The 24,467-nt window shown below is 48.3% G+C and overlaps 2 protein-coding genes across 3 annotated transcripts; both read left to right on the top strand.

Annotated features, from left to right (window-relative positions):
* Positions 1-626: 626 nt before the first annotated feature.
* On the top strand, positions 627-5,488 carry LOC101753564 (probable serine/threonine-protein kinase PBL19). Its single transcript, XM_004954352.3, has 5 exons — positions 627-1,071; positions 2,331-2,710; positions 3,155-3,415; positions 3,601-3,723; positions 4,592-5,488. Exons 2-5 carry the CDS (start codon positions 2,333-2,335, stop codon positions 5,111-5,113), a joined length of 1,284 nt encoding a protein of 427 aa, XP_004954409.1. The 5' UTR covers positions 627-1,071; positions 2,331-2,332; the 3' UTR covers positions 5,114-5,488.
* A 4,539-nt stretch (positions 5,489-10,027) lies between these two features.
* On the top strand, positions 10,028-13,765 carry LOC101784624 (OTU domain-containing protein DDB_G0284757). Of its 2 annotated transcripts, none has more exons than XM_012849031.3 (12): positions 10,028-10,185; positions 10,409-10,578; positions 10,663-10,743; positions 10,842-10,975; positions 11,667-11,740; positions 11,968-12,022; positions 12,343-12,417; positions 12,499-12,572; positions 12,673-12,721; positions 12,847-12,931; positions 13,054-13,153; positions 13,279-13,765. In XM_012849031.3, exons 2-11 carry the CDS (start codon positions 10,443-10,445, stop codon positions 13,116-13,118), a joined length of 828 nt encoding a protein of 275 aa, XP_012704485.1. In that variant the 5' UTR covers positions 10,028-10,185; positions 10,409-10,442; the 3' UTR covers positions 13,119-13,153; positions 13,279-13,765. The 2 variants fall into 2 exon arrangements, with proteins under 2 accessions (XP_012704485.1, XP_012704482.1); XM_012849028.2 differs by having other exon boundaries at positions 13,054-13,110; positions 13,279-13,751.
* The last annotated feature ends 10,702 nt before the right edge of the window (positions 13,766-24,467 follow it).

The raw sequence follows: 24,467 nt of genomic DNA, 5'->3' as shown, positions 1-24,467 counted from the left end.
AACTCCCGTCACTGACTCAACTAAAGCGATGCCACGCATCACAAGTCCGCGTGAACCAAGAAAACCAATCCAACCATTGCCAACCGCAAGATGACTGCAAACAAAACAAAAATAGAGTGCTGCAGCAGCCTTTTCCTTTTACGATAAAACACACGAACGACTCACATGTCTAAGCCCCCTTTTGTTTATTACCCTTTTCATATAAAAAGAATGTGTCTATATATACAGTAGTTGTCATGGTCAGATAAAGTACTGTTTGACAGTGGATGGATACATTCTAACAAGTTTATTTTAATAGGATTATTGCATCTTTGGTTTTATTTTGTGGGTACAGGTTTCATGCAGTAAGGAGATGGATGAACCCATACTGTCTTCGTGCATGGACGCTTTAATTTTTATGCGAGACCACCCACAGCATGTCGGTTTCATATGCTCCCCTGTTTCACCCGTCGATGCGGTGTGAACAGAAACTTTCGAGGACGTGCCAAAGACGTTGTTAGTTGGGGGCAGTTGGTTAACTCCTGACCCGAAAAAACACTTTTCCTTGTTTTTTGTCTCACCAAACCAAAAAAGAAATAAATTGTCCGCGTGTTCCCTCCGATCCGATGACCCATCTCCCCTCGTGCTCCTCCCCGTCACCATTTCTTCCCACCCTGGCTCCCTCCCAACCCGTCGCCATTCACAAGCGAGACGGACGGGACGACCAGGAATTCTTCTTCCTCCCCCGTCGTCTTCTCACCTGCGTTCCCGGACAGAGCGAAGAAAATTCGGGCGCACACAAACACGGCATACTATAGTGTAGCAATAATAAAAAGAAGCCGTCTTTGCTTCGCAGCTTCTTGGTTGGTGACACAGCAGAGCGCTGGAGGAGTGGGGGAGGAAAAAAAAATATCAGGCGAGCTCCGAACTTTGACCGCTGCTGCCGCCGCCGTGCTTGCTGCGTAGCCCCGCAGCCCCAGGCCTTCTCTCCGCCTCCGCTTTCCCCGTCGCCTCCCGGATCGGAGCTCCCCTCCCCGGGTCACCGCCGGCCGCCTCCCCTCGGATCAGCTCCACCTCCACAGGATAGGCGAGGTTTGTTGCTAGAGGGCAGACGCCTTTCTCTTCATGTCTTTGTCCTTAAGTTTCCTTGCATCTTAGGTACTGTATATCCTTCACCTTTTCCCCCTTTCTTCTCACCGGTTTCTACGAACGTTAACCAGAGGTTTTGCCACAATTAAGGTTGTTAGTAAGCTAGGATTCGACAGGAATTTGTGGTTGGTATTAAGAAGAGGATACTTATATGTAGTTCCAGGTTTATTAAGGTTGTTGCTGGTTCATGTAGTTTCATGACTCGTGCTGTTTTGTTAGTTGTCACAGCTGCAGGATTCTTGCACAGAAATTTTGGCACTTCAGTTGAAAGGCATGATTTTTAGTCCAGCCTTGTCTGAATTTTAGGTTTGTTTGGGCTTTAAAGTGATAAAAGGATCCTCTTTTGTTAGGATCTGTTACGATCCGTCCGTAGCATTTTCCAGTTATGACAATTTGGAGCATTCTTTTCACATGAGATAGTTGCTGCCACAGGGCAAGTAGCATTGTCACTCAAGCGGCCTTCTAGTTCGCTTAGACGCTAGGCGACACCGCACATTAATTCGCCCAATCGCCTTTTGTCATCTCTACTAGAGATTAGCACACTTGGCAATTTATACCCGTAGCGGCAAGTAGACGGTGTTTTTAAAATAAATATTATAATATAATGGTAGTGATAGTTCATAGGCTCTGATGTGATGGCATGGACAAACAGTAGGTTTCAGAGAAGAAGAAAAATCAGTGAATCATGCGATAGTTATAACTAGAAACTTCTTATTGTTTTCCCCTCTTCACTCTAACTAAAAAATGAACAATCGGTACGTAATGTGCTAATATTTCCTAGAATTATCATCGTTAGGGCGGGGGGATGGCACTACCCCGCCCCCTTCTCCCCACCCCTGTTCAGTTTCCATTCGGTTATGAATTTCTAATCATGTGAGCAAATGTGTCTCCACTTTCTGCACCTGAAAGTGGCTCTTGTTGGGTTTCAACTCTAGCCTACCCCAACTTGCTTGGAACTGAAAGGCTATGTTGTTGTTGTTGTTTCTGCACCTGAAAAAGATCCTTCAAGGTAGAAGAATTTTTACCATCTGAAACCTGTTTTTAGACCACACCGGTTGGTTGCCAACACAATTTTTTGCGGGACCCCAGTTCAGTATTTAGTAGCTTTTATCACTCCATTGTTTGATCTGTATTTGTGTTTTGTGGGGGAAAGCATGACCTCCTTCTGATGACTTTCCTAATTAGTTCCCACTGCATTGCAGCAATGAGGTGCCTGCCTTTCTGGCATGGAGAGGTCAAAGAGGAGGATCCTGTCACCATGTCCGCGTCTGTACGGTCCATCAGCACAACATCAACAGAGCGCGATGTCCGCTCTGGTTCAGACTTCACCTCCTTGAATGTATCCGACATGAGTGCCGAGTCAATAAGGAGGACACAGTACCCCAGCTTCACCGACCGACCATCTAACCTGAGGGTGTTCTCCTTCGCTGAATTGAAGAGTGCCACACGCAACTTCAGCCGGTCACTCATGGTTGGCGAGGGTGGCTTTGGCTGTGTGTACAGGGGCATCATCAAGACCTCTGACGAACCTAATGAACGAATTGAGATCGCTGTTAAGCAGTTGAATCGTAAAGGACTTCAGGCAAGTTTTCTCATATTCTTGTAATTCCCTACCATTTACAGTAGCTGGGGAACGTTCTTAAAGTTACTAAATGATAGCGAATACAAATATTGTTGTCGTTGTCGTCAGTCTGTAGAAGGTCTAAGAGCAGTCTTATTTGGACTTAGCTCTGACTTGTCATACTCGCCACAGTGAAAATAAACCAAAAAATTCAGAGTCATCGTTTCTTGAGAAAAGAAACCTTTCAGTAGGTTACCTGCGTCAGGGAATGCACATACTGTTCTAGGTACGGCTAGTCAACTAGTTCGGCCGTATAGAAAACACTAGTAGGCTAAATACACAAGCCAAGTACACCTTGAAATCCTTTCAATCCCACTTGCTTGGTGAGTAGGTTTGAAGTCACATACACTGGAATCTAGATCTAGCTAGCTGTATTGATTCTAACAAATTATGATCTTCTTTCAGGGGCAGAAGGAGTGGTTAACAGAGATGAATGTGCTTGGAATTGTTGACCATCCAAACCTAGTTAAACTAATAGGCTACTGTGCTGAAGATGATGAGCGGGGAGTACAACGGCTTCTAGTGTACGAATATATGCTTAACGGAAGTGTGGATGATCACTTGTCGAGCAGGTCAACTTCGACTCTATCATGGCCAATGAGACTAAAAGTAGCTCTTGATTCTGCCCGGGGACTGAAGTATCTGCATGAAGAAATGGAATTCCAGGTAACTCATTTGCTTTCTGGTAATCGAGCCCATAACACTTGTGTGATCTGAAACATTCGTGTGGCGTTATCATCCCTCCACATGTGCATCTTGCAGAAGGAATAAATGAAATATCAAAGGCTGCATTATCTTTACCCATTTCAGTAAGCTATATATCTCCAACTAAATTTAAGATATACATGCAGGTTATTTTCCGAGATCTGAAAACATCCAACATCCTGTTGGATGAGAACTGGAATGCTAAATTGTCAGACTTTGGTTTGGCTAGGCATGGACCAACGGAAGGTCTGACCCATGTCTCCACAGCGGTATGCACATTTATAAGCCAACAGTTATTTTTTGCATTAATGTGTTTCCGTAGCATAATGTTCCATATCCTTTTGGCAAGTAGGTACTACCGTACTAGTATTCTGACAGTATTCAACTCACAGAATGTGTTATGACTTGAATAAAATAGAATTATGATACTGAAGAATAGGCAACTAGTAAAGCTCTTTTAGTTGTAGTTCTTTAACATTGTTATGTTTTTATGCTAATGGATTTGGATAGTGTTGCTCCACCTCCAGAGACATAATTATTTTGGTTACTACTTGCATTGTTAAGGAAATGGTCTAGCCTACCCACGCTGGTTTGGGACTAAAAGGCTATGTTGCTGCCCTATTACAATCCTAATTCCACTAACCTCAAAAACTCGACCTGCGGGGGTTAAGACAGCCCCCAGGCATTTTGCTAAGAAGGAGACCTTCTCACACAGGTCGAGAAAATCCCCGAACCCCTGCCCCACCCTTACATAGCAGCACCGTAGCCTGCTAATTGCACTAACCTCTTAATAAGAAGTATTAATAAGTTTCTGAAGCGGACATGAAGAACAGAGTCAAATACTTTTGAGAACGGGAACTGAAGTAATATAAAGGTGTGACTACATCAGAACATTAAGAAGTATTAATAAATTCACTTCTCAAGCAGCTTTGGAATGTTTGTGCAAACTGCAAAGTAACAAGAGTATAGTTTTAAACTGTTTCTGCGAAGTTGCCAGCTACCATAACAATTCACCCTGGTGATAGTTTTACGGTTGTGTCTTTCTTCATGCCATTTCATTATTTCCTACAACAAACATCTTGGACTTAAGATCCATCTGAACTATCATGTTATGTTCTTATGGTTCAATTTTAACAGGTCGTTGGAACTCTAGGCTATGCAGCACCTGAGTACATGCAAACCGGGCGCCTTACTGCAAAGAGCGACATATGGAGCTACGGCGTTCTCCTGTACGAGCTCATCACCGGGCGGCGGCCCATCGACCGGAACCGGCCAAAGAGCGAGCAGAAGCTGCTGGAGTGGGTGAAGCCATACGTCGGGGACAAGAAGCGGTTCCCTATCATCATCGACCCGCGCCTGGAGGGGCACTACAACCTCAAGTCCATGTTGAAGCTGTCCAGCGTGGCGAACCGCTGCCTTGTCCGGATGCCAAAGAGCCGGCCGAAGATGAGCGAGGTGTACGAGATGGTCCAGAAGATCGTCGACAGCGTCGAGACCGGGCCGCCGCAGCCGCCTCTGCACTACCACGGCTCGGTGTCCGAACCAGGCGCGAAGCGGACCAAGAAAGGGTCGCTGAAGAGGAGGCTCCAGGAGTTTAAGTTCGGGTGCCGGAACATCGTGTGGCGGGGCTGGAAGCCTGAGATCGTGAAGACCTTCTGAGACTCTCCTTGCTGTAAGTATAGCTGTGCATAGGGATGATAGGTGGTGGTTCCTCTGTGTGTTTGCCATTCGGGCGAGTTGAAACCAACCAGGCGCACAAATTTGCCGTGTAATTCACCTGGTCCCGGGCAACACAACGCGTGAGCTGCAAGATGGTGATCGGTAGGCCCCCTTTGTGTTTTCAGTGCAATTCCTGGTGTTTTCAGTCCAATTACGAACTGCCTCGTGTCTGCAGTGCAATTCCTGGCCTTCTTTTGTACTTTTCTGGTATGATGAAGTCAGGGTTCTGTTCTGGTACAGCACTAGTGTTGTTTCTGCCAAACTGAAGAGAAGAAAGTGCTAGTCCAGTTGTATCTCTCTTGTATAGAGAGGAAAGAGGGTTGCAGGAAACGGTTCAGATTCAGGGGAGTGAGATGTGACCTGAATCTGAATGGATTGCGGCCGGCCCAATCGGAAAGGAAGGATCCGCGCCTTATCTTGAGCTCAGCTTCAGAACGTTTTGATCTGAGGATAGCCGGCGGCGCACGCCACGCCAGCCATTCTTTCTTTTCTGGTGAGATAAGAACCGGCCGCGGCCGGCGATGGAAAGAGACGGCCGCTTTGTCCAACTGGAGGAGGTGGAGGAGGAGGATGGATATCATCGTCAGGAACTAGAAGCTGAAGACAGGCCGGTTGAGGTTGATTCAGTCGACAGGACGGGCCTCCATGCGTGTGGTGTGGTGGTTATCCAAGAGACGATCCTGTTCGTGTATTCATGTGGTGGTTATAAACTATAAACTTATACTAGGAGCTGTAAAAGGAAAAGCTTGTGGCAGCAGAAAACTCTACGCTATTTTGGAGTTTGGAGTAGAGCAGGGTGAAAGGGCTGTGAGTGATCGGAAGCAAAGGGATTCTGAAGTGACCCTTTCCATTCCATCCTCAGGATCAGGCATCACCTTGTGCGGCTGTGTTTGCGCCTGCCGTGCCGATTCGGGGTGGTGGGCAGCAATTGCAGGGCTCCTTTCAGCGTTGACGATTCCGATTCATAGCCTCTGGGTTCGCGTGTCGAAATGGTACTAGTACTCGTACTGTTCATTTCCATTCAGGCGGTGGCAAGAATTCAGATTCCCTTTCCTTCCTTCCTCCCTCTTTCTTCCTTCCTCAAGAAGAAGAAGAAGAAAGAGCATGTGTTATGTGTTTGTGTGTGTTGCTGGTTTAGCTCCTACCGGTCTTGGATTTGTCACCCCTGCTAGTTACAGGCAGATTCCAGCAGCTTTCTGGATCGAGGGGGAATTGGCTGCAGCAGCCTTTGTGCGAAAAAGAGGGGCAGGAAGGATCTGCTGGGAATGACAAGGGAACCACAACAAACGCAAAGGACTGGACTGTTGGCGCGTGTAATCCAAATTCAGAAGGGAATAATAATGGAATTTGTGCACAGTGGTGCCGGGATTGAGCAACAGGAATTCAGCAAACACATGCATGTTATTAGGCAGCAAGTGCTCTGACCATGCTGATAAGATATGAGCCGAAACGAGGGCACATGGCCTGCCCTTGTCGCCTCTGTCGGAGCGTCGCCTACCCAAGCCAAAATCGCGGCACCATTCATGCAGTGCGCTGCTTGCTTTGATTCCCGTTCATCTCTTTCCGCCTCCCTTTTTCTCTGTCTTGCTTTGCTTGGACTGAGAGAACACATGAATCACCTTCCTCCGTCATTCCGGGCTTCGAAAATCTTGACCGCAGGCAGGCATCGAGAGGCTTTTGGATCGCCGCGCGAGACGAGACGGTGGATCGGTCTCATCGAGCACTGCGATCGTGACGGGATTCCGTGTTGGATCCAGGTCATCTTGATTAAGATCTGCCCCATGCTTTAATTTCTTCTTCTTCTTCTTCTCCCTGCTGCGATCGCAATCAGGAAACAGTGAAAAGGTACAAGGCATAAGCATCATGTCATCATCGCATAGCAAAGGCCCTGGTTGGTTGGTTGAAATTGAGAGAAAGCACGCAAGGATCACAATTTTTTTTTCTTTCTAGTATCTCGTTCAGACGACCTGTGTCATTGATTATTGTTCAGGCATGCTTGCCTTTTGATGATCTGAAGAAGCAGCGTTCAATCGGAGGAGTACTCCCTCCGTCACAAAATAAACACACGTCTCACTTCTCGATGAGTTAAATTTAACTAAAATTTATAAAAAAAACGTACTACTATTACGATGTATAATAAATATTATTAGGTTGAGCATTGAGTATGCTTTTCTAATACATTTATTTACGGATACAAATATTAATACTATTTTTTATATTTTTAGTTAAATTTAAAAACGTTGGACTCCGAGATGCGTGTTTATTTGGGAGGGAGGGAGTACACTCGGTCACGACCCTGAGACGCCTGAACGCCAAGGTTGGACGCATCCGTCAGATGCCGAGCAGAGCGCCCGGATTCCCTCGGAGCGCGAGCGCCCCGTCGCCGCCCCGCCGCTGACGTCAACGGCCACTGACACCACCGGGCCCGCCGCCGCTGACGCGATTCCACTGGTCGACTCCTTTCTCTGGCGCGTCCTTCCTTCCGAATTACAATTACCGCTGCTACTTACTTTTTACTTCCGCGTCGACATGCAGTGCTCACCACGCCAAAAACGCTTCGTTTCTGAATTCGTGTCCACAATAATTCGCTTCCTTTTTGTGTTTGTCTACCCAAACCTTCATATATTTGACCCATATTCGACGACAAACAAGCAAAGGTTCCCTCCATTCCACAATCGCTAGTTTTATAGAAAAAAATCCATCGATGCATACTTTTCTAGATCCCATTTCAAACACAAAAAAGAAAGCAAGCAAAAAAAAAAATTAAAACAAGGTTTGAAGAGAGAGTCCTCCCGCCGCCACATGATGAAAAGATCATCTTGCTCACTTCAAAGGGTGCACGTAAGCCACAGGAAAACGTTGCTCAAGCTACGACGAAGCACATAATATATAGCAATTACCGGAAAGTTACAGGGACCTATTCGCATAGATGACACCTCTCACATAGTCACATAAAGCTGTCAAGTTACCAAAGTCGAGTAAAATTGTAATTTTGTATCCGCTTATTTCTTAGTGGAAATAAGTCAAAAGCTCATCCAAACGTCTTGTTTATTTCCGCTTACCACTCAAGTCGTTTAGCTCACAATCTGAAAAATAACTGGTGCACCGCTTATCCTGTACGCGGCCTCGGGGGCGCTTCTCGGGCAAGTGAAGCGATTTTTCCCTGTCGTCCGTCCCCTGCGCCTGGATCCCGCGCCCGCCGCCGGCCTCGTCCACCACCCTCCGACCGACACTGGCTTCGTCCGCGGCCCGCCTGCCTCCACCGGCTCCCTGCACATATCCCACCCTCCACCAGCCAGATCCCATCGCCACCTCCTTCCCAGATCCCGTCCACCACCTCCTGCCCAAATCCCATTGCCGCCATCCCTGGGCTTGGCCCCCGCTGCCGGCCGCCCCTGCCCGCCTTCCCGCCCCTGGTGCTGCTGCTGTTAAGGAGAGGTGGGTGGTGCTGCTGCTGTTGAGAAGGAGAGGCAGTGGTGCCTTTACATGTGCGTCAAGCTGACTGAGCAATTTTGTTGCATGCGTGCAGTACATGACGTGCATTTTGAACATGATTTTGAGGAAGATGATGCTAATTCAATCCAACCTAACATAAAATGGTGGTGTTGCTGCTTTAGGAGATGACATGAATATGGGTGCATTGCGTGATGCTATTATTGTTGCTATGGTTTCGTGATTCGTTGTTGTACCCATGACGGATGTTTCCATACTAGATCAATCTATCATATGAATTTCATGTTATTGTGATGCAATTTCTATTTAACAAACTTCAAAGACATTAGAATTATTACCTTCTCCTCAGATTCACAACAAAAATGAGCTATTATTAGCTTCATGGGCATTCAGGTCAATTTACCATTCAGGACAGACAATCGACACAAAACACAAAATAATCAGGATTGCCAAACACCCAACTTGTTCAGATAGCGGATTCTTCAGACAGCGGGCTTATCAGATAAGCCTGCTTGCCAGATAAGCGAATTCCAGAAAAGCGTATACAAACAGGACTATAGACCACTAAAAAATTACTATCAACCTAAAAGTCAACTTGCACTAGATGAAGAATACGAAGAACACAAAGAAAGCATGAGATTTAGATCCGAAGTGCACTCCCCGGTATGTCTTCACTGAGGAGCTCACAAAAGAGTTGGGTCGCTTTTAAACTAACCGTGAATGTCAAGGTTAGATTGCTTACACTGAAATCCCTCCACAAGGATAGATGGTATAAACTTCTCAGGTTCATCACTAAAGATTGGGACGCTTAACGAATGGTTAGGAACTTCAAACACCAAAAGTAACAATTCTTACACATGTGCTGCATATAAACGGCAAGCAGAGCCACGTCGACACGTGCCGGATTTGGTAGGTTAACTTTTTTAAGAACCACGTCGACATGTGTCGGATTTGGTGTACCTACGAGGCACAACTGTAAGCAATTTTATTGAACTGAATCATGATCCACCCTATTTTCCACATCCCTTATTTACTCTGAGTTATACTCCTATGTAAGTCACGAACCAAGCGTAGCTCAACTGGTAAGGTTTCTTGTGGTGGAACCTGCTCACCAAGGTTCGAATCGACACCGGTGCTCGTATTTTTCTGAATTTATTTCAGAATTTAACCGCTATTTTTCCAGTGATAGGTGATATGCGATGCACCATGGTAGGGTTGCGTGTGTGTTTGTAGGAGGTGAGTGCACATACATCCATGTGAGTACTGGATGTGATTCAAAAAATACTCCTGTGTAAGTCTGGGCATTATTTTCCGACGCAAAAGGTCGATTTTTTGAAATTGTTGCCCCGAAAGTTTATTTATAAAATTTGTTTTTAGAAAGGGCTAAAAAGGAAAAAATCACCCGGCCCTCCCCATCTCTATTTCTTCGCCCCCGTTCCTTTCTCTCTCGTCTCTCTCCTCTCTGTCTTCCTTTCCTGGCGGCGACGATTGGTTGCGCGGAGGCGCGATTCGCCACCTCTTCCTCGCCGGGCGCATCGCCGGCGACGAGCACCCACCAGGTATGGCCTCACCTTCTCTTCCCTTCCTGCTGTGCGAAACAGAGCACCCCCAACCCTAATGTAAGCTATTGTATTCGATTTTGTCTGCAAAAATTATCCGCCCGTGTCTCGCGCTCACCGGACATGCTTGTCCGATGCAATCCAAAATTATCTGTGGTATTGTTTCCTTTTTATCTGTTTGTGTTGTTTCCATGGTACTGAAACCCCTGAATCTGTTTGCTAGGCTCCGCTCCCACGGACAACTTGAGCTCAAGCGGATGAGCATGTGTGAGAAAGATCAGAATTTGCCCTGGGGATACGACCTTTTTCGCGATCCTTTTGCTCCTCCCGGGTACTATGGGCCTCCTCCCGGTTACTGTGATGGTAACTGTTGTAACCTCCATTATGGTAGAGGTAGTCAGTCTTGTGTACCATGCAGATTTTTCATTTTTGATTGGTGGCTAGACAGCATTCTTAGGCGTCTATTTTTGGCTGCAGCACATCCTGATGAGACACAGTTGCATTCTTCTCAACTCACATATGATTTGTACAACCCATCAGTAGGCATCTACCATCCCGGTGCTGAAAATATCCATAATCTGTCTCGATTTTTTTTTCACTTAACACACAACTTTTGTGTTTTTTTCCTTTTTCCTAATGTTCTCGGTATGGTGCAGGAAGTGCTGATGCACATGAGCACGAGACAGTATACATAGAACCGTCTAATTCCTCGCCAGGTTCCAGCGGTGACGGAAATTTTGAGATGGAGGAGGAAGTAGGGAAGAGGTTTTATCCCATGGTCCCAGTTCCTGTGAGTCTACTGATCCTTTGAAGTCAGGTTAAGAAATAGCGTTTTCAGCTTCATTTGCATAATAAATAGATCCGCTTCCTCAACTACCAGAAGAAAGAAAGTCTTGCTTCTAAGGAAGCTTGCCAAGATCATCAGCAAAGATGCCTGCATCTGTTTGTTGTGTAGCCAAAATCTTATTGGGGAAAAAAGAACATGAATATCACTTTCGATTGGACCACTAACCTTAAATGCCAATTGACTTTAATAATGATGTGACAACAATTCCTCTAAAAGTCTTTAAATAACTGAATGGACAATTAACTTTGCATGTTCTTTGGTCTTAATGTGTGTCTTGGAAAAGTTATCCTAGGCGGACGCGAAAATTGTGTCTACCTAGTTTTATTGGTAAGTTTTGGAAGAAAGATATAGGTTTTGACCTTTCTTAGTATGATTTGTAGTGCTACTCGTAGTTTCACTACCCCCAGATAATGTTGTCAAAACTCCTATAAGTTACTGCTTTTAAAACTTAGAATGATACTATCCAATAATCTTAATAACTGCATAGCAATCTGTCCTTTTCTTTCCCATTATCCTCGTTGCTATGAAGGAAATGAACTTGTTGTGAGTGGCTGTGCTGTATCTGTTTTTCTTTTTCTGTGTCTCTGACTCCATTTCCAACTGTGGTCCAATAATCTGTGTCTGCTTTGTCCAGCATGTCCCTAAAATTAATGGAGAAATTCCATCAGTCGATGAAGCCACTATGGACCATGAAAGGCTGACAGAAAGGTCTGTCCTTTAGTTTCAGTTCTCAGTGAATTACTACTATTATTATATGCTTGCTAGTGTCAAACTTCTCCTTGGCTCTATTTGCCACTAAATGCTTTTTAATCTTCAAATTTTCAGAACAGACTATATTACTTGCATGTAATGATGTTATTTTTGTTCCATTCCTTTTTCATGCAAATGTGTCCTGCTGGAGTTTTTCAAAAAAAAATTCATTTGTCGTCTTTTAGGTTGAAGTTGTATGAGCTGATTGAACACAAAGTGAAAGGAGATGGCAACTGTCAGGTAGTACCATCCATTCCCACCTGAATAGTTGATTTTGTTTCATTTTCCACCTTTGTACCGTTCTATTCTTAAGTGATCTCTGCTCTTTCTTCTTCTCTCTCTTTTCCTCCCTTCTCTCCCATTTTCCTCACAAACTTCTGTACTGTGGTAGACTGGCAGTGAAATTTCTCAGCAAGATATGGTATTAAACCAATATATACTAATTAATTGGCGATTCCCATTATAACCTTCATGCATCACATTCACAATTCTCTTATCCCATTTGGAAATATACCATCCTTATATCAATTGATTCTAATTGCACACCCCCAATTCTGCAGTTCCGAGCACTATCAGATCAGCTTTACCAAACTCCGGATCACCATGAGTTTGTGAGAGAGCAGATAATTAACCAGGTATTAAATCGTATCGATTTTTGCTTCACAATGCCTAGCGCACATTCTTTTATCTCTTCTCTGATAAACCATCCTTTCCAGCTTAAAACTAACCGTGACGCCTATGACGGATATGTTCCCATGGCATATGATGATTACTTGGAGAAAGTTGCACGGTTAGTTGCACATCGTGCCAAACATTTTTTTTAGAATGGAGTACATATTAAGTGCATGTGGATGCTTGTCTCACATCCATTTTACCACATAAACTAACAGAAACGGTGAATGGGGTGACCATGTGACGTTACAGGCTGCTGCTGACAAGGTTAGCCCTTATACAATCCATATTCCAGTTGTCATTCCTGTCATCTCTTGTTGCGTATAGGATCTGACAAGAATGCTATTCTTTTAGTCATCCTAATGTAATGTAAGACAACAATCTGGGTGCAGTATGGAGTAAAAATTTTTGTGATGACGTCGTTCAAGGATACCTGCTACATCGAGATCCAGCCTAAGGTTCAGAAGTCCAACAAAGGTATGCAGTTGATCCCTGCAGTCCTCAAGGGCCAACGGACCAAGACCAATATTTGTTTTCCGATCCTCGACCGGTTGGGATATCAGACATCTGAATTTACCCCCTCACTGTGGTGGTTGCAGTGGTACTGCTGAGCTTCTGGGCGGAGGTGCACTACAACTCCATATATCCCCAGAATGGTGAGTAGCTGTGGTATCGGCATGCAGGGTCATCGTCGCCAACGTATGCAACCATATGCGTCACTAGTCTCTTTGTCTCAACCATAGTTAGAATAATCTGGAACCCCAAACGAGCTTTGTTGTATGTTGCTGAAGGTAGATTATTTCTGTGGTTTGCGAACACTGCAGATGCACCAAGGTTGCAGACGACGAAGAAGAGGAGATGGTGGCCGTTCTCGCAGCACCACCACCATTGATGGCGGATGGCAGAGGGCTCAGGCGCATCATCTTCATCTCTCTGGGACTGGGATGGATGTGGGCACGGTGGAGCTCGTCATCATTGAGGATCAGGTGGTGGTCCTGGGAGCTAAGCTATGGGGGGCCGTCGTCCAAATGATACAGGGAACGGCATTATGATTAATATCCAGAGCAGAGCAGAGCAGAGCCCGACCCGATATAGATACATGGGATGGGATGGAATGAATGAAATAAGCATGAGATGAGGAGTGTCCTCTGGTACATAGTCGGAGTGGAGGGCCGGTGAATGGCAACTAAAACTCTTGTATTATTGTTTGTATCCATCTACAAATTTTGCCGGAATGAGGCTAGAATTACTGGGAAATGATTATGATAACCCTGAAGAAGGGAGGGCTTGTCTTTAAGGCCCAGTATGTCAGCTGCATGTCTTAGATATGTAGGCCCAGAACGCTAATGGCTGGCCCATGAGTCATTTCACAGATGGGCTCCCACTTAGCAAACTGGAAGGCCCATCCAACTATACATTCGATTCTGCGCTCCGTTCTCTCTTCTTTCGTTTCTCCTCATCAGTCATCCATGAGGAGACCACGATGACCATGACCTTCTCTCTCCGAAGAGAAGAAGAAAGAAGAATAAAGAATAAAAATCGTTGACCGAGTGGTGTGGTGATGGACGTTGCGTGGCGAGATGGAAGTGGTCCACGTGCGCATGCGTACGCCCGCAGCAGGTTGGCGCGCGGATGACTTGGAAGCGGTCAGCAGCAGCCTGCACCGACCGCATCTACGTGTGTGTCAACCTTCCTTGCTCCTTCCCTTCCTTCTAGAATGACTGCATCCTAGCAATCTGGCCCAGCATCGTATAGTCCGTCGCTGAATTGATACGATTATGGCGCTGGCGAGTCTCTATTGAAAATGCACGACTCGATTCCCCATGATGATATGCGTTAACGTAAGGAATTTTAGAAACTACATTGTTCTAGTTTGTTCTCCAGTACATACTCACCACGTCAAATTTACCATTTTTCTTTTCTGAATATCCAGACTCAAGACACAGAACGTAGGAATTCGCAAGCAAATTTTGAAAATGACCTGTTGCGAGTCAAGGGGGAATGCATCATGAGTATTCGTATTCGTACTAGGAAAGGAAGATCAAAGATGGAGGGAACGGAGGTTTTTGCGTGTACTGCACAAAGGAATTGAAAAACTCCCGCTGCGCGTCCGCGTTGCTTCTGCTGCTGGAAACGACCCGAATTTCCATTTCCGAGAATTCAAACCTACGCACCTCCGAGATAGTTCCAGGAAAGTTATCACATACGAATCAATATCTCAGATAGTACCAATCCATACCAACGCAGAAATACAAATAGCAATAGAGTAACAATATTATAAATATCGAGTACAACACTTCAGAACATGCCGGTACAAGTCCATCAGGATTGAATCATGAAAAGTAAAATATCTACACAGCGGTAACACATAGCGTGGCGAACAACAACTTCAGAGGCGACTTAAGCGAGGGACCATCCGTAGTCTTCCCATTCGTCGTGTCGAAGTCGTAGTCGAGCTCCGACCCTAAAAAGCCACCATCTACTCGAGGCCATGTGAACTCCCAAAAAGCAGCAAGCCAAGGAAACGGGGAAAAAATAATACTATATGTATAGTTCGACCTATATACGGCTGTAGAGGTATATGCAAGCAGCAATCAAGGATGCATCAAGCAATACCATCCCCGAGGTTAACACCTCGTATCAAGAAAGTCGTCACAAACCACCAGATCCTTCACCCAAGAAACTAGCACCCAAACACACTAGGCAATGTGAGAGCTACCTTCCCTCACATCTCAACAGCAAAGGTCGCCCTATCTCAAAAAGGGAAGGTAGAAGTATAAAAAAGTATAGTCAGAGTAGCAGATGAGAGGACTGTACGTTCCAGTGGACACGAACTATAGCTATAGGTTATACACTCTGTAGAGGTTGTACATATGTACTCGCCCAGATGGAACCTGAATGGTAGCTAGTCATCCAGACCCCACCTAACGGTCGGAGCCCTAGTAGGTGTCTAGTACTCTCCTATTTCCTCGAGTCTGGTAGTGTCTTCGACTGCAGGGCACGCCGTCACCAGTCGGAGACCTTGAAACTATGAAACCTACCCACGCCGGGGTGCAGTCTGGTCGGATCAGATCAACGCCTCGAACTCCTTACATTGATCCTCCAATCCGCCAACAAGCTGAGCACTATCCACCATCTCTCGGACCGAACCCCGCCCATAACAAAGCGAACGGTATGTACGTATATAGTCCAAAGAAACATGGTTATACTAACTCGGTCCTTAGGGGTCGAGAGCAAGCACTCAACTCCACAAAAATATGTGCCGAAGCACCTACAACGTACAAGTACGCCACCTGCTTCTCAGTGTCAAATAGGGTACCCGCCACAGACACGGGGGAGGGGGGGTGGAGAGAGATCAGAATGTTCTCTCCTAGTAAGGCACTCCTCAGTACCAACCGCGGCTAGCTCCTGCCAAAATACGTCAAAGGGATCACACTCATCCAAAATACACATGACAGTGTATAAGGAATCTCATCCCCAAATTCATGGCATATACCCATCTATAGCTCGAAAGCATGTATATGGATATAAGTAAGGTGAACTAGCTAGGGGTCTGTAGCTAGCCCACAGGTAGGTAACAAGGGAACCATGATAAACAATTATCAAGGCATGGCTAGAATCATGGGTTATGCAGTCAATCATCATCCAAGCATCATAAATAAAGCACTAGCAACTAAGCACGCATAGGATCTATATGACTGGGAGTGACACGACACCTAGTCCACGATTGTTGGGATCCTTCTCGGTGTAGTCAGGGTCTTGAGAGTCTTCCGGGTCGTAGCTCGGGTCTGAACAGAACGAGATATGACGCAATATAAATTAACCAGCATTACATCTAGGAAAAAACTCCAAGAAAGTTAAATTTAGAAGATCCAAATAACATCAAACTAGCTACAAATAACACGGGCACGATTTTACGCATTTAATGCAACTGGTTTCATATTTTTCGAAGTTCAAATGAATTAGTTATGAATTTTTAAAGATTAACATTTATTTAATTATTTAATTAATTTTGGGAAAATATTAATTAGGGTGACACGTGTCAGCTTCTGGTTGTGCCACATGCAAGCACATGAGGGTGCCACATGTCGGCTGACGTCAGCGTTGACCCAGTCAACGGTCAACGTTGGGCGGTCAGCGGTGAACTGGGCCGCACCAGTCAGCCGGTGGGCCCCACTGGTCAGTAGGCTGATGTGTGGGCCTGGCCCATGCCACGTTAGCGCCACGTGGCAGCACGTGCCAATCCTATCCTACATGGCACTGCCACGTGGCGCCCATGTGGCCGCACAGGGTTAGCTCGGGATCCGGTGTGCCGGTTGGATCCCGTGCACCACGCTCGTGTAGCCGTGCATGTGGCGCTCGCCTGATTGGCTAGCACGACTGCGGGTCGCGGCGAGTCGGGCGCGCGGCGTCGCAGCTAAGGGTGTGTGGTGACCGCGCCCACGACGTCGCAGCACGGCGCGACTGTGGCGGAACCACCTCGGATTACCTTGATTAAAGCACGGTTAAGTCGCCTGACACGCGACACTCATGCCTTAGTCAAGTTAACTCGAAGTGCCGTCGGATTTCATCCGATTCAACCACTTCACAGGACCGAGTTTAGCAAACTCACACGAAGGCGAGCGGTTTCAGAGAATACAACAGATCCACTGAGTTAAACAAATTTGACCATTTAGTTCAACAACAAAACGAAAATCAGAGTTTTACAAGATTCAAAAGCAGCGGAAAGATAAAACAGCGGAAGCTAGCGCCGGGGTCGGATGTCCCTGATGAGGCCGATCAGGACATCAGTGATCCCTTTCTTCGCCGTCCGAGGAGGGATCCCACTCGATCGTCCAACCCGGAGGGAGCTGGGGCGGCCAAGTGCCAACAGGAGCAAACTCAGGAGCTGCGACTTCACCTGAAAAGAAAGCCACAAACAAGGCTGAGCTGCTAAGCTCAACAAGACTTAACCGACCGGTGGTAAAACTACTCCACCACGTCTAGGCATGCAAGGCTCTCTGGCTGAGGGGTTTGTGTTGCTAAAAACGACTACAGTGGGTCCTTACTTTCAATATTTTAGCTCAGATTATAAGTTCATTGACCAGTCTACATTGGCGACTTATGCTAAACAACCATAGTTTCCAACAACAAAGTATAGAACAAGCATCGGGTTCATAGCATCATCATGTTCCATCTTTACTCAGTGTAGCATAACGATCAAGCAGTTTCAAACTGTGAGAGGCAGACGAATCGATTCGAGTTTCTTAACCATGCATGGTGAACCTAATCTCACGACATCCGCGCACCACAAGGGTCACTTCCTGTGTCGGCCGTCCCCATCAATTCCCAGGCACGTGTCAGGTCCAAACTTCCCTTGGCATGCAATGCTCCACAGTCCCGGCCTCTACCGTACTGTGGCCGCACTTGCACCCACATGATGCACCATGGGAACCTCGTTCCAGGGACAACAGGGGTATAAGCCACGCCCTAGTTCAATCAGGTACTAGGCTTCCCCATCCCATACTAGGTATGAAATTAGTACTTTTAAACACTTGATCACGAACACCACCACTGTCGGGCCTTAACAGATTCCATAGACAGACGGGGTGATCAACCGACTACCAAAAGAGTTAACCAAAACCCTGCCCCGTCGTCATCCTTATAGTTGTAACAGAAGAAAAACAACCAACTCCTATAACTCGCGAGTGATAGGAAATCACTCGACTTTTACCGTTTCCTATTTAAGCATAGCAACTACTCGGCCCAACAAACTAGTGTTCAGATCAAAGGAACTATATCATGCATCTAAGGTTTCAAACAACTCCTGTAACGTAAATGCACATACAAACGAAGGAAGGCATGTGTAAGTTTAGAAAATTGGGTTCATGCTCCGGCGCTTGCCTTCAAGCGGAGGGGAGGAGAACTGGTCTTCAGCTGGGGTGACCTCGGCTTCTGGAACTGGCAGCTCAGCTACAACTCCGTCTTCTGGCACCGGGTGTAGCTCGTAGACGCCATCAGCGAGGTGCAACTCTACACGAATGCAATGCAGGAGTTAGTGTTTAGACGGTTATTTCAACAACACTTGCAGTTAAGCTCGGACATTTGCAGCAAGGCTACAGAAAAGGTGGGGAAGTTTACTTGAGTTGGTGGAGAGCAAGATAAAAGGGTCGGATGGGAAGAAACTTATGATCTGACCCTTAAACCTTAAGGGATAACTGTGTTTGGGGTCCTCAGATCTATTACGGAGAAGTCCCCGAAATCTTACACAGATACCCTCGGGTCAAGAAAAAGATACAGCCGAGTCCTCGGGCGAGGTAGATAAGGGTCAGCTAACAGACAGGGTCGGGCAAGACGGAAAAAGGGACGGGCGAACAGATAGGGTCGGGCGAGACGGAAAAGGGGTCGGGTGAACAGATAGGGTCAGGCAAGACGGAAAAGGGGTCGGCAGCTTACCTTCAGTTTATAGGTGAAGCTTTGGGGTCGGGAAGGAGTAGACTTGGGCGGAAGGTCTGAAGCACTAAGGCTTGGGTGGCGGCGATGTCTGGCGGTGCTTCTTGTGTACAAGAAGCAAGCTCTAGCACAGCGCAGAGGAGCAGGCGACTGGGTGGATTGGGAAAGGCGGGTGTTGAGCGAAGAGGAGAGTTCCTCAAGAACTTAGGTGGCGGCGCTCGAGCACGAAACTGAGAAACAAGGCGGTAAGGCAGCGATGGCGAAGGGAACTCCGATAGGACTCTGGCATTCCCTTTTATAGCTGCGCGGAAGAGAGAGAGAGAGAGTTGGAGCAGCACGAAGACCCGAAAGAAAAGGATGGAGTGCACTGCCATGGCGGCGATTGAGCGGCGATGGGCGGCGGAACAGGACTTTGGAGATAGCGTCTTTGGCCATAGGGCACCGGAGACAAGGCGACGCAGGCGCGGTTTTGCCGGGGTTGAGATTTGGCGGAGGCGGGCATCGTCGAGCGGCGGATTTGATTGGTGTGACAGGGAGAACAACGCTACAAGCGAGGTTGCAACCGGTGAAAAGATAGGAGGGCTGCGGCTGCGCGGGCGAGCGCTAAACAGCGGTTTGCTGGGCACAGTTCTGGCAAGGCGGAAAAGGAGCTGTCATGGCCGGAGTCGGGTTGGCGATGGAGGAATCGTCGCGTAGCGAGTTCGTGGGCGGCGCGACTGTGGAGAGGCGGCGGAAAAGCCGGAAGGCATCGGGCCTTGCAGCCGGGGGTCCGGTGAGATGATGATGATGGGCACGAGCTGCGAGGCGGTTTGATGCAGCAGGCGGCAAAGCTCTGCCACTGCGGCGACGGAGCACCAAGGCGCGGCCGGCGAGGGCGCGAGCGAGACGGGGCGCTGCAGAAAGGGTTGCAGAGGGGCTTCCGCTGCGATTGGGGAGGAGGGCGCGGGAATCCATCCGGTCGCGGCCGGCGACGGGGCGAAGCGGCGGGCGTCGGAGAAGTTGAGCCACGCGGCGGGGGAGCTCTGAAGCGGTGCAGGCTGCTCGAGTGCGTCTGCCTCGGGAGATCCGCGAAAAAGATTGCGGGTCCACCCGTCAGTCTCGGTTTCTCCTCTGCCCAAGATTGAAAGGGACACTGTTGTTGAGACTTAGAAGGAACCGGCGGGGTGGGTTGGGATCTTCAGGGGTCAGAGCTGGGAACCGGAGGTTGAACGCTTAAGCTTGGGGGACCTGAGTCAGCGGGATTAGGGACTCGGATTAAGATTAACTCGAAAGATTTGACCAGGGTCGTTACAGCGATGAGGCTACAGGCAGTGCGGCAGGCGGCGCGGCGGCAAGGTTGCACGTGCATGCGGTGCAAGGAAGCTCCTTGCCTGCGGCACGGCCGTCCACGCGCTCGGTGCCCTAGGGTTCCAAGGCCGCGGCGAGGGCGCGGCTACTCGTACGGCGGCGGCAGCACCTACACAAGAAGCACGGCACAAAGACCGGCAGCACAACGGCAATGGCAAGCGGCGGCAGCTCGAAGGCTGGACAGGGGTGCCAAAGCGGAGAGAAGAGAGAGCGGCGATGCTCATGGTAGGACGGAGGAGTAGAGTGTGGCCGGCTCAGTGGTAACTCACGGTACGACGACAGTGGCAGCGCGTCCTTGGCTTCGCTCCGACGGCGGCTGCTCCAATGGATGGCGGCTGTGCCTCCTCCCCACGGCGGCAGACTCTTCTTTGTTTCGGCGCGGCCTCCCTTCCTCTTCTCCTCTTCTCCTCCTCTTCCTTTCCCTTCCCCTCTCTCCTCTTGGGCGAGCGTGGCAGCGGCAAGGGGAAAACCCCGGATGGATGGCGAGAGGCCGGGACTCTGCCTCCTTATATAGCAGCGCGGGGCGCAGCTAGGGCTAGGGTTTGGGGGGGTATGCGTATAGATGTACATGCAGCCCGCAGCCCGATAGCCCAGCACGAAGTCCGGTTTTTTGGCCCATCCCAAATCCGGCCCGGCTCGTAACTCTTCAGGCCAAGGCTGGCCCGACCCGATGGTTCGTGCCGGGCGTGGGCCGACGACACGGCCCGGCATGAAAACTAACAGACCCAACAGTTGCCGCTCCCAGCTCCCACTCAACCTTATCCGAGCGACCGGCCGACCGAGCCTCCCAGTCCATGCCATCCTCCCCTTCCCCCATCCACTCCTCTTCCTCCCCAATGGTCCAACCTCCGCCTCCCCTCCAGCCTCCGGCGGCCGCCGACCGCCTCCCCTCCGAGGCTCCGACCTGGCGACCTCCCGTCCTCCCCTCCCTCGCGGGCTCCTACGACGCTCGCTCTCCCTCGCGGCCTGCTCTAGCGCCGCAGCCCACCCTCGCGGTCTCCTCCGGCACTACCGTCCTCCCTCGCGGCCTCCTCCGGCGCCGCCGCCCGCCACCGCAGCCTCCTCCGGTGCCACCGCCCTCCCTCACAGCCTCCTTTGGTGCCGCCGCCGCCGCCCTCCCTCGCGGCCTCCTCCGGCGCCGCCGCCCGCCCCCGCGGCCTCCTTTGGCGCTCCCTCGTGGCCTCCTCCGCAGCTGCCGCTGCCGGGCGCCGGCACAGTGGCGCTCAGGGAGGGAACAGGCCGCGAGGGTTCGCCATGCCTCGGTCCGGCCCGTCAACTGCCGTGCCTCGGGCTGGCTCGTAGCCTTCCGAGGCCGTGCTTGGGCCGCCGACGCAGCCCGTGGGCGGGCACGGCACGGTACGGTGACGTCGTAGTGCTGAGCTTGGTCCGGCACGAAAATCAACGGGCCTTGCTGGGCCCAGGCCGAACAGGGCCGGGCGGCCCGTATGGACATCTATAGGTGTGGGGCGCTAACGAGCGGACGGCTGAGATGCAGCGGCGACAAGGCAAGGCAGCGTGGCGGCCATCCAGGGCCTCTAGCGCAAAAGTGGAGGAGTGGGGGGGGGAGAGTCATGGGTGCGGTGGTGTGCGCCATCGCGGACGCGACCGGCGAGCCCGTCCCATTGGGCGCGCACGCGCCGCGTGCGTGACGTGTACGGCACGAGGTGGAAGAAGGGGCAAAGGGGCACGGTGGCTGAGGGTGGGGTTCGCGCATCAGTGGTGGAAAGGAGAGGGAGAGGGTCGTGGTGGCCGGGCGGGCCGGCTGGGCTGGCTGGGCCGGTCCTGTGGGCTGCTGCGGGAGAGGTTAGGCGGGCAAGGCCGGTTGGTTGCGGGCCGGCCTAGTGGGTTAGATGTTATGTTAGGTTTTATTTTTAGAAACACACTCATTTTTTAAATCCAACAAAATTCAAAAAGAACCAAATCAAACTAGCACATAAGTTCTGAAAATAAATTGAGATTTAATTTATTAGGAAATTTCTAGAAGAGAGTAGAATTTGTCTTCCATTTTCAAATGAGCACACAATTCAAAAAAAATAAATTTTTGAAATTTTACTCAATTTAATATTTCAATTTTTTGGAATATTACAGATCCTCGTCTCAGTGGCCACTGACCTTTGTTTCAGCAGCATCCTTGTTCTCTGACTTGACTTTGGAGCCAGCTGCCAGGCAAACAAAAGGAAGCGGCATGTCAGTTGTTTAGTGCTACTCCCTCCGTCCGGCAATATACAACGTCGGTTAGTTCAATTTTGAGCTAGCCAACGTCGTATATCAAAGGATGGAGGGAGCACGTACTAGTATGTATCGTGGAGTGTGAGCGTCCATCAAAATCCACTAATTTTGTTTGATCATAGAAACGATACCAAATCTTTAACAATGTAATGGTTGAGTGCAAAACTCATGCAGAGGTCGGAATAATAAATTCCTTGACGTAAAAAAAATCTTTAAGAATGTGTTATACTGAATAAAAATATGTGTGCATTGGACTAGGTTCTCCATTATAGCATTGTTATGAATCCCGTGTAAAAATTGAACCGACGGATCGGAAACAACCCTACCTAAATGAACCACTTGTTCTTGCAATCAGCTGATAATAAAATATTAAGCATTTGGTTTGGCAGGACGAAAACTGAACAAGGAGGACAGATACCCGACTAGTGCAAGCTAGTTGGAGTGCAAGAAAGAAGAAGAATCGCTGCTGCCAACGAAAGAATCAATGCAGAAGGAAAGAAAGAAAGAACGATATATAAAAGGATCCAGCTGTCGTCCATGGCGATGGACAATGGCCGCGCCTGACCGTCCACCGTTTCCCTTGACTTGTCGATCGAGATGAATGAATGAATTGCGGCGGCGATACATAGTTACAATTACTGCGTATGAAACGAACGAATTCCATCTCAAGGGGAATTAACTAAAAGCCGTTGCATCGATGCTTTGTTATTGGCTTCCTTTTTCTTCCGTCTCTTCTGTTTCCTTTCCTTTCCTCTCAGCAATGTTGAATGAGGGCTCTCGCTAGCTGCGTCCCGGCTTCGCACTAGCATTAACTGACTTTATTATATATTCCCCCAAAAAATTAACTTTATTATATACTAGTAATAGACTGCTAGTGTTATTCTTGTTCCAAAAATTCAAAGGCCAGAACGATTCCCCATGGTATCTCCTTTTCTTTTCTTCAACATTTTTCGATCAATTTTCCGCAGTTTTATTTGAATGTTAGTAGGTACTGCACAGATCTAATGCCCTGCAGCCGTGTTTATTGTTAACCAAAGCGATTACAGTAAGCTTCAAACAGATGAATTGGGACAAGTACTACTAATGGTGTGGAAATGGCAATTAATTAAGAGATGAGACGGAGAAGGGATGAGCTGAGCTGAGCTCTGAAAGAGGAGGATCGGAGTCGGAGGTCAGCAAAGCACAGCCGCCGCCGCCGCCGCCGCCGCCGCGTCGGGAAGGACGGAAGCGAACCGGGTCCGGCTCAGGGCGCGCCCGCGACCGTTGTTTTTGGCCGTCGGTTGCGCCGTGCGATGCGAGGGCCCAGGGGGGGCCTTGTTGCTTCTTATCCCGTCCCATTCTCACTCATATTCCCACGTACCCCATCCCGACCTTTTTCTTCTTTTCCTTGTTTTCTCTTCCTCCCTTTATTTTTTAAACTTGTTTGCGAGTTGTTTTTTTTTCCAATATTACTGGTGATGATGGATCAGAAGTTTATATACTACTTGTAGGCCATGAACAAAATTAAACTCTCATGGTACAGTTGCAATCACAAATCATGTATATTTCCATTTTATTTATCCACCCCCACCATATTGTTACATTATTGAACGCACATCAGTTTCATCTTTGCCTCGTCAATCTTCTCTAACACTTGCATTATTTGATCTATCTGTGGTACGGTTGTTATCAAGGCGAAGCTCCATGACCTTGGAGAGTATAATGCCACTCTTTCGTTACAAAATACAGCACTTGAAATCTAGCTGAATCATGCAGAGAGGTGGAGCATCTCCTTGCACATCAAGTGCTGGTTTATTTGCTGCAATGTCTTCAGTTTCATCATGTATGTGTGTATGTATGTATGTTCCTTGCATTGGTGACCAACAGGACATTTTACAAAACCGCATGGTGACTTGCAAAAACACCATGCGTCCAACATTTGTCAAGAAGCACCCTGACCCCCACATCGAGCAAGGATGACCATGCATCCTGCTGGCTGGCTATCTACACTCTTGTCATCGACTTT

Source organism: Setaria italica, chromosome I (assembly GCF_000263155.2).
Source record: "Setaria italica strain Yugu1 chromosome I, Setaria_italica_v2.0, whole genome shotgun sequence".
In the NCBI taxonomy this organism is placed as follows: domain Eukaryota; kingdom Viridiplantae; phylum Streptophyta; class Magnoliopsida; order Poales; family Poaceae; genus Setaria; species Setaria italica.
This window is presented reverse-complemented; position numbering and strand designations above follow the sequence as displayed.